Consider the following 10,411-nt stretch of genomic DNA (forward strand, 5'->3'; position numbering starts at 1 on the left):
ATATAGTTATTATGTAAGTGTTTCGAAAGATCCTTCGTTGTCTACTTGGGTATCAGAGATGCCAAAATAGCAATTAAATTTTTTATAATTGAACAAATGATATTTTATGAACAGATTTAATAAAATAATTTTTAATTGACGATTAATTTAAAAAGATTAATAGTTTTCGTTACAATGACGATTGATATAAGCTAGATTAATCGATATCGTTAATTAACAATAATATGATCGAAGTCAATTAAGATTATTAATTGACAATTGATCTAAACCCGAAATTAATCGGAGAAAGATCGATTAAAAATTAATACAAGCTAATTTAATTAAAGTTTTTAATGAACGCTTAATATGAGTTTAATGTAATTAGAAGTACTTAAGTGCGATTGAAAAAAAACAGATTCAATCGAAGGACAATTCAATTGACAATTGATTTGAGCAGAAGAAAACCATGATGAAAAAAAAAATTTTAATACGATTAAATATAGCAAATTTAATGCGAATCTCTCCATTAATGATTGATTAAGAAAATCGATTATATTCTCTATTCCCGTAATTAACAATGTGTAACGCTTAGTACCAATTTAAATTTTAATCGAAGATGTTTGATTGATGATATATACATGATGAATTTAAATAATATGATCTTTTCCTGGGTTCTAGCAAAGTTATTGTACGTAAACGTTACAATATAAATAATAAATAATTACGTTTTTTAAACCATATTTTTATTCAGAACAGTTTTCCAATTCATTATACATTTTATTATCATTAATTTAATTATATTTATTAATGTTAATATATATTTCTCGCAATTTTTTTTCATATGTTCTAAAAATAAATGTATAATATATATAATAAAGTGTTGTTACATATATTACAATATATATATAATTCAAAATTAATTAACAAATGTAAATATGGCAGGAAGTTGTAATATAACGAAAGTGTAACCATACAGTTCCCTTTGGAGAAACATTTCTGCATTCAACAGGTTTAACCATTTCACAATTTTGTTTTTATATTACATTCAAATTGTGTTTTTATTATATAAATAAAATTATTAGATATTTAATTCAAAATTATTAATCAAATGTAAATTGATTGCAGGAGTTGGTAATAGAACGAAGTGTAACCATACAGTTTTCGTCTGGCGACTTTCTGCATTCAACTAAATAACCCATTTCACTAATGTTTTACATATTACTTCAAATGTGTATTTATTCTCATAAATTATTATGCGAGAAATATTGAAAAATATTGAAGGTATTTATATTTTGTTAATGTTATTTATTTATATATTTTTTTTTTTTTATATTGAAAAAATTTATTTTTCTTTTCCTTTTTGGAAATAAAATAAATTTTATTCAATATTTGTTTGCCAATTAAACCAATGTAATCGTACACCAGCAATTACTTTTCCAAACTATTATTTTTTTTTTTTGTGTTGTGTGAATAGTTTCATATAATATCTGGATTGCAAATATATTGTAATAATAATAGTTTTTGCATATATTATGCATATAATTTGGATAATCATATAATTTAATAATTAAAAATTGCAAACAGAATAATATATTCAAATTTATATGATTATATTATAGCTGCCACATATTCATATGCATAGATAATGGTTATTATATAAAATCATGTTGGTCGTGATAATTATAATATTTCTATGCAATCAAATTAATAAGGAATATAATGATTTAACATGATTATATTTAAATCTGTGTGTGAAAACGTTACGTTGCAACAAATATATACAATTAAAGTTATTAAAATTTTATATTTTTGTAAAATATCATTTACTTTGTCGGATACTTGAAGATATTACAATTCGATTTTTAATAATAAATTATTAATGTAATAAAGAAAATAAAACATTTTAATGTGTTATGCTATTGCGGACTTATAACCCATAGGGTAATGTAATTAAATATATAGGTCTACGCTATTGTGATAAAGATCTTTGATTGTTAATTGACTGAAAATATGTAATATGCAATAATGACATTACCAATGCTAAGTTTTTAATTCTTTTTTTTTGTTAGCAAAGTCCTTTAATGTTTTATTTTTGTTATCGCAAGTTTTTAATTTTCATTTTATATGTTAAATACATTATTTTTCACGATAGGTTTTAAGATCTGTAAATTTTGGAGATTATAGTTTTTGACGAGGACTTAAAACAATCTTTTTTTAGCTTTTTTTAAAATGAAATTTTTTATAAATATGGTATACAAAACATTTAGGAGTTTTTATAAAAAAATTCCGAAAAAAAACCAAAAAAGTTGGTACATCAGATTCACTCAAAAACTGATTTTTAATAATTATGAAGTGATAAAGTCTCAAATTGATTGCCATGACAAGTAATGAACCAAACTATCAATATGTTTTAAAAAACGCCCCCTAGTGCAATGTCGTATAGTTAGGCAAAATGACCGCGGATTATCTTTGCCATCGCGACCACCGCGCGTATACAGTCCAAAGGCCCATAGCAAGCGTAATATGAGAAATGTACACAAACAACATTCTCTCTACGAAAAATAATACGTCATGTCCTTCGAGACCATTCTACAAATAATAACATGTAATTTTGGAACGGCATCATAGAAGATTCTCGAAAAAACGGTTGACCTATAAAAGGGCACTCCAGATCGGACAGGGAATATAGTCGCTCTCGGAATTAGACGCTATTGTCGCAAAGTAGCCATACGAGTTCGGCCGCGGTTCTGCTTTCGTAAGCTCCGAGTATAGCCAGCAACTAAGCATCGCTTCCCCGTAGCTTCGAGGATTAACTATTAAAACTACGTTTATTTTACCAGTGTAAATAGCTGTAAATAAGTGGTCCGATCTTAAATATACATTGTATGCGTAAAAAATCGACTCTCTAATTAAATCGCTTTGGCGAAAGAAGGAAAACGTCTTTCCCTTTGTCGCGGCACACTCTCTCTTGACACTTATCGCTCGCGTTTTTGCTTGCTATCGAAATTTTTGGTCCTTCGAGCCGGATCCTAGCCGGTCCCGCGACGTGAGTGTGAGTGGAGTGAGTAACGTGGTTGATTCTGTGCCTATCGGAGAGACAAGTGAGCCGCAGCTAGCTGACCTGAATGGTAACTAATGGAGCGTTAATCTTTCGCAGCATGATGTTGTCGCAACGGTTGCTCGCCGCACGGACAACCTGAAAAAGTCCGGGTATCACAAAGATAAATAAATGGCTGTTTAGCTACCACGATCAAGCTTCTCGGCGAGAAAATGGGGGCTAAAAATTCAGGATCAGCACAGTCTGCTGAGGATGGAATATTGGGAGAGGTCAAGAAAAAACGATTACATCGTTTTAAGGATTTTATGGGTCAGGTCGAGGACATATACACTGTTCCGCGCGCCGTATCCTCGCCCAGCATCTCCAAGTTTTACGGCTTCAACTAAGCTAGAGGACGCGCTATGTCGAGAAAGAAAGACCCTGTCAAGCGATGTCCGTCGAGGGGAGTTTGGACGCCCTCGCACCACGCTAACCGCGCATCCAGCTCCTCAGTTTTCGGGTCGGTATAAAGAGTGGCCCTCGTTTCGCGACTTATTCCATTCATCATCGGGTAAGGACGCCTCCGTAACTCCTGTGGAAAAATTGCACTATCTTAAGTCCTGTTTTAAAAGGAGAAGCTGAGATGTTAGTGCGAAGTTTGCCGAAGACGGACGAGAATTTTGATCGATGCCTGGGAAAACGCTCACGGATTATTACGAGAATCGACGACTTCTTGTGCGCTCGTACATCTCCAAGTTTACGGCCTTGACTAAATTAAAGGGCGAGTCAGCTAACGACTTACGCAAATTATATCACGAGTAAAAAACAACCGTCGGTTCCACTCGAAAGTATCGGCCGACCGATCACTACCGGTGAGGATCTGTTCGTGTACCTCGGTCGTTGAACTGCTCTGCTCGATTCACGATCTGCGGCGCGAATGGGAAAGTTCGATATGCGAAACGACGGAGGCCACCGCCATACGCTAAGCTGGAGCATTTTTGGGAAAGACGACTGCACACCCTTGAGTCTCTCCAGCCATTGAAAACGGAAGTCAGTTCGTCGAAGACGAGCACCAGTGATGCTCGCCAAACACGCTCATTGCACGTGCGCAAGCAAGAGAGCAAACGCGGGCCGCTGCTCGTTGTGCCGTAAAGATCACTACATCATGCTGTGTGACGTCTACCGTGGACAACCGGCTAACGAACGGAAGCACGATATAGTCGAGAATGATATGTGCTTGAACTGTCTCGGAAAGCACAAAGTAAGTGAGTGTTCGTCGCAGAAAAACTTGTTCGGTGTAGCCGCGAACGTCATCACACGTCACTTCATGATGCGTGCAAACCAAGTGTCGTAGCCACTACATCGCATCTTGCGTATCAGCCGTCCAAGGCTCCCTTAGCCGCGATTACTTACCGCTCGCGGTTCGTGTCGCTGACCGTCCACGGAGTCATGCATACGGCTCGTCGCTTCTAATTAATCAGGGGCTCGGAGTCGTCCCTGGTAGCGGAATCTCTCGCGCAGCGTCTTCGACTCCCGCGCTCGTCTGCCTCCGTTGCGATCTACGGCGTAGGTGATAAACCAAACTAGCCTCTCTCGCGGGCAAATCACCCTTAAACTCACCTCACTGAAAGGAGATTCAGCTATGACCGTCAACGCCCTGGTACTTTCTCGTCTCACGTCTTACGACGACGCGGCTCGGCTGATTGGAAAGGCTGGCCTCATATACGTGACTGGAACTAGCTGATCCGAACTTCCTTGACTCGGATCCGATTGAGATTCTGCTAGGTGTCGGCATCCATACGGTTATTCTTCAGGAGGGATTCGTAAGGGCGGACCTCAAGAACCTATGGCACAGCAGACGTCACTAGGCTGGATTGTGTCAGGGGTAACTGCACCACGTTGATAGAAACAAACATAGCTACAACTTACCTGTGCTATCCTCGAGGATGACTTACCCACTTTGTTGGTCGATTCTGGCACCAGGAGGAGTTGACCTTCCGCGACAAGCTCCCTTGCTCCGGAGGAACTCGAATGCGAGGAGTTCTTCAAAAGGACTCACACTCGAACGGCCGAGGGAAGATACATCGTGCGTCTCCCCGTGATCCCTCCTCTGCCTGACTTTTCTCCGACGCGGCGCGCTGCATTACACGCCTTGACAGGGATGGAACGGCGCTTCTCACGAGACACTCGTCGGAAAGACCTATACCAAGAATTTATGGAACGGATGAGAGCTTGGCCATATGACTCGACTGGATGGACCAGCAGGTGGGGGGGAACGAGTGAGTTACCTTCCTCATCACGGCGTGATGCAGAATCCAGCTCAACACGAAGTTGCGAGTCCGTGTTCAATGGCTCTACAACGACTCCAGCGGGGCGAGTCGTAAATCGGCATCTCATGGTGGCCCCAATCTATGCCGCCCTCGAGGACATCTACTACGCTGGCGGCGACACGAGTAAGTTCTCGCATCGATGTCGAAAAAAATGTACAGGCAGATAATGGTCCATCCGGACGACAGCAATTGCAAGAATACTATGACGATCTAACGACCACGAGTTCACCGGGAGGAACGACTGCACACGCGTTACTTACGGTCTATCCTGTGCACCGTTCCATGGCACTGCGATACTCTTCGCAGCGGTTGGCAGATGGACGAGGAAGACGCTTCCTCGGGGGAGCGGTCGGGCTGCGAAGGGACGTGTACATGGGGGGGACGACGACTGTCCTCACCGAAGCTGACCACTGAACGAAGCAAGAAATGCCACGGCAGCTGGCCTACTTGCATGGCGGGGGCGGGTTCCCGTGCGTAAGTGGGCCTCTATGATTTGAATGAATTAATTCGTCAAAAGTCCCGTGGAGCATCGGATGCAACGCGAACCTAGGCTCGTGCATGGCGACCTCAGGAAACACACCCTACTCTAGGATTGCAGTAGGCACCCAGGCACGGACAGCTTCTCCTTCGCTACGCGGGACAGTGGCTGTGGAAGTCTTCACAAAGCGATCGGTACTGTCGCTCACAACGCGGCTGTTCGATCCGCTCGGCTATTGGCTCCCACGGTAGTCCGAGCCAAGATTGCCTTTCAGTCAACCTGGCTCAAAGGAGTCGACTGGGACTCTCTTCTCGACGAAGCGTCAGCCAAGCAATGGCGGGAATATCAAGCGGAGCTTCCGCAACTCGAGCGAATTCGAATTCCTCGGCGACTGACGCGGGATGTCTCTTGGAGCGATGTGGAGATTCATGGGTTCGCGGATGCCTCCGAACGCGCATACGCTGCTGTCCTGTACCTGCGAACAAGGACAAATAGTGAATAACAGTCGATCCTCATTGCTGCCAAAACTAAGGTTGCGCCAATAAAGCCCATAATAACCTTACCTCGGTTTGAGCTCTGCGTCGCTACCTTGCTGGCTTGATTTGCCGCACATATCTGGTCGACTCTGGATTTGGACAGATCTCTTCTACATCTCTGGTCGGATTCGACGGTCGCTCTGGGGTGGATTCGTGGACATCCGACGCGCTGGAAGACATACGTAGCCAATCGGGTAGCTGAAATCCAGACGACGGTCCCAGACGCGTTGTGGCTGCACGTCCCAGGCAAGGACAACCCAGCAGACTGCGCATCTCGCGGGCTTTTACCGAGCGCCCTAGTAAACCACGCTCTCTGGTAGCAAGGCCCACCGTGGCTTCAACGGAGCGCTCTTCATGGCCATCCACATCTGAGATCATCTGCGATGAGAATCTACCAGAGGAGAAAGCAAAGGTCAATGCGGTGAGAGTCGGGCCGTTTCGAGTGGAGAAAGCCGAAGAACTGTTACGGTTCTCGTCACTCCATCCCATCGACTGTTACGCGTATCGGCATGGTGCTTACGGTGGCTACGTCACAGAGGCGTTCCGGATCCTACTGCTTCAAAGTCCAATCCCAGCCTCTACGAAGATGCCCTGTCAGTAGAAGAAATAGAGGCCGCTCGCACAGTGTGGATCCGCCTGACGCAGGCTGCAAATTACAAAGGGGAGTTAGAAACAATAAAGCAAGGCCGCGCCCTATCTAAATCTAATCCACTTACCCGTTTGAGTCTTTTTTTTGATTCGCAGGGCATTCTCCGGGTGGGCGGACAATTGAAGCACTCTATCCTCAGCTACGACGAGCGGCATCCAATCATCCTGCCGGGGGGCTCGCATTTCACTCAGCTCATCGTCACGGCTTGTCACCGACGAGTTCTTTACGGGGGAGTCCAGGCGACCTTAGCGTTAACCCGGCAGAATTACTGGATTCCTCGAGGACGAGCTGTAGTCAAACAGCTTATCTTCCGATGTGTGACGTACGTGCGTGCGATGGCGGGCGGCGATTCCACAACAATTGATGGGCAGTCTTCCGCGAGATCGAGTCACTCCGTCCCGGCCGTTTCTGCACACCGGAGTCGACTACGCCGGCCCGATTCACTTGAGGACAACGAAAGGGCGAGGACATCGAGCGTACAAGGCGTTCATCGCGGCCTTCATTTGCCTCGCCACGCGAGCGGTCCATTTGGAAGTCGTCTCTGACTACACCGCCGAGGCGTTCATAGCTGCTTTGCGGCGATTTACCGCTAGAAGAGGCATCTGGCCGCACGATTCGGAGCGATTGCGGCACGAACTTTGTTGGAGCCGACGCTCAGTTTCAAGCTCTCTTTGCGGCCAGCAGCAACGAAGGCCGTCAAATAGTCAGTCGTCTTGCCGGCGAGGGCATCCAGTGGCTGTTTAACCCGCCGGCCGCACCACATTTTGGAGGCATCTGGGAAGCAGCCGTCAAATCCCTCAAACATCATCTTCGCCTCGCCGAGTCCTGGGAGAAGCTACGCTGACGTTTGAAGAAATGGCTACTTTCCTCGCACAGATCGAGGCGTGCCTCAACTCCCGACCGTTGCAGGCACTATCGGACGACCCAGAGGATCCAGCCGCACTCACGCCGGGCATTTTCTGATCGGCTCCTCGCTAACCGCACTGCCGGAACCCTCACTTATGAATCAGCCAGCGAACCAGCCTCTCTCACCCTCTGTTGTCCTCTGTCCACGATTTAACCCTCTTTCGGCCTCTGTCCACCATCTTTCGCCTAGTGCGGCCGAGGTAGGAAGGTGTCACCATTAATGACGAATATGGTAAACACGCTGAGGCAGCGCGAAAAAGAGGGCAGGACGGCACGAGGGAAGAAGAGGGAACGCGCGGGGGGAAAGAGGGAAAACAGAGGGAGAAGAGGGAACAAAAGAGGGACGGAAGAGGGAACCGATGGCGGCAGAGATAACCCTCTTTAGTACTCTTTCACCATCTTTGCGTCCTTTTTCACATTTTTTGCCTAGTGTCACCCTCTTTCGTCCTCTCGCACCACTCTTTTGTCTCTTTCACTCTTTCATCCTATTTCAGCTATGTCGTCCTATTTTCACCATCTTTCGCCACTCTTTCACCCTCTTTCGTCTCTTTCGTCCTCTCACCCTTCTTCACCCTCTTCGTCCTCTCTCACCTTATTTAGTCCTCTTCAATCCCTAGTAGCCCTCTTTTTTTTCACCTCTTCGTCCTATTTAGTCCTCTTTCACCCTCTTCAGTCTCTATGCACACTTTTTCGACCTCTTTCAACCCTATTTCGTCCTCTTGCACTCTCCTTTGTCTTTCCTCTACTTCTTTCATTTTTTTTCAACCCTATTTCATTCTATTTCACCAATCTTCGTCCATCTTTCAATTTCATTCGTCCTCTCTCACATCTTTCATCTTGTTCACCCTGCTGGCATTCTGTTCCACCCTCTCTTTCTTCTGTCTCACCCTCTTTGCATTCCCTCTCACCCTCTTAGCCATAGGACACCCTCTGTCGTCCGCTTTCACCCCTGATGTTCGGCATATATCACAATGTGTTGCGAACTATTTAACCATATTTCGTCATCTTTCACGCTCCTTGGGTCGTCTCTCACGAGCGTCATTTTTGTAACCCTGATGTCAATGGAGAGGGAAAAACGAGGCGAGGACGCGGGCAGGCGCAGGACGGACAGAGAAAAAGGGGGAGGAGCGGGAACAAGAGGGCGGAAGAGAGCACAGCGTAGAACCTCTTTCACCTCGTACGTCCTTTCTCACCCTCTTTCGTCCTCTTTCAACCTTTTTCGTCCTCTTCACCCTCTTTCGCCCTCTTTCGTCCTTCTTTCACCCTCTTTCGTCCTCTCTCACCCTTTTTCATTCCCTCTCACCCTCTTTCACCCTGTTTCGTCGTCTTTCACCCTCTTTCATTCCCTCTCACCCTTTTTCGTCCTCTTTCACTTTCTTTCGTCCTCTCTAACCCTCTTTCAATTCTTTCTCCCCCCTTTTAATTGCAATGAGTTTAAAAGTAACAATTTAATTTTAATATCATTAGAATATTATTTAGCAGCGCGCCCAGTTTTTTTAACTAAAATTTTATTCAGAAATAAATATTTTTATCGGCTCTCAATATAAATAATATAAGTATGCTGTCTTCTAAGCTGGGCAATAGAGCCAAGGAAACGAAACGAAAAATTAATTAAACGGAACTGTATCTCAATTTGAGATCCCAAAGTTCCACATATAAATATTTATTTCTGAGTTTATTCACGCCTTGGGCTAATCACGGCGGTATTTACTAACATCTACTAAAAAGGCAAATGAAAAATATAGGATCGAAAGGGTCTGAATAGCTTAGTTGGTAAGAGCAGTCGCCCGGAAAGTGAAAGACGCGGGTTCGATTCCCGCTTCAGCGACTTTTCGGACCTATATTTTTCTCGCTTATTTCTCCATATGTAAGTTTCGAAATTAATTTATATGTGGAACTTTGGGATCTCAAATTGAGATACAGTTCCGTTTAATTAATTTTTCGTTTCGTTTCCTTGGCTCTATTGCCCAGCTTAGAAGACAGCATACTTATATTGAAATTTTATTATTTCTTTTTATTTTATATTAATTTTAAATTTGCATAAGTTTTTAAATTTTAATTTTTGACTTGGCATCTTGCATTTTAGAGCAGATAAATTTTCCAATTTTTGCTGTATCAAATAATTTTACTTTTTTTTTTAACTTTATCGGTGTGTACACACAAAACATTTCTTTGAGTAACATAATTTTATATTATTTAATTTTCTTTCTAAAATATTTATAGCTGATTTCATAAAAATTTTAGATCAGCTTTGACATAGCTTATACATCTTTTTTCGGACAATGATTTATAAATCGCTTTTTTTATTTACTCTTATTAAAAGTACATTTATTTTAGTAGTAATAAGAAACTACAAATTAAGTAGAATATAAAAGTGGCCTCCTCTGATATTATTAATGAAGAATAATCATGTTTCTCTTGTTACATAACATGTCAAAATATCAAAATTGATAATTTATATATGCCTCCTTAAATGTGTAATAGAGCATATTATAA

The 10,411-nt window shown here is 42.7% G+C and overlaps 1 protein-coding gene across 1 annotated transcript; it reads left to right on the plus strand.

Annotated features, from left to right (window-relative positions):
- Positions 1–6,869: 6,869 nt before the first annotated feature.
- LOC146721228 (uncharacterized) lies at positions 6,870–7,853 on the plus strand. The gene is made up of 3 exons (XM_085487276.1): positions 6,870–6,953; positions 7,105–7,335; positions 7,578–7,853. The coding sequence occupies exons 1-3, from the start codon at positions 6,870–6,872 to the stop codon at positions 7,851–7,853; spliced, it is 591 nt and encodes a 196-aa protein (XP_085343402.1).
- The last annotated feature ends 2,558 nt before the right edge of the window (positions 7,854–10,411 follow it).

Source organism: Nylanderia fulva, unplaced genomic scaffold (assembly GCF_048542155.1).
Source record: "Nylanderia fulva isolate GAGA-0341 unplaced genomic scaffold, ASM4854215v1 Scaffold519, whole genome shotgun sequence".
Lineage (NCBI taxonomy): Eukaryota > Metazoa > Arthropoda > Insecta > Hymenoptera > Formicidae > Nylanderia > Nylanderia fulva.

Excerpts from the sequence above, each read along its gene's own strand:
- LOC146721228 (XM_085487276.1), top strand. The coding sequence starts at position 6,870 with ATGGTGCTTACGGTGGCTACGTCACAGAGGCGTTCCGGATCCTACTGC. Across the intron at positions 6,954-7,104 it reads AGCCTCTACGAAGATGCCCT|GGCATTCTCCGGGTGGGCGG; the intron begins GTCAGTAGAAGA and ends TTTGATTCGCAG. Across the intron at positions 7,336-7,577 it reads TCTTCCGATGTGTGACGTAC|CTGCTTTGCGGCGATTTACC; the intron begins GTGCGTGCGATG and ends AGGCGTTCATAG.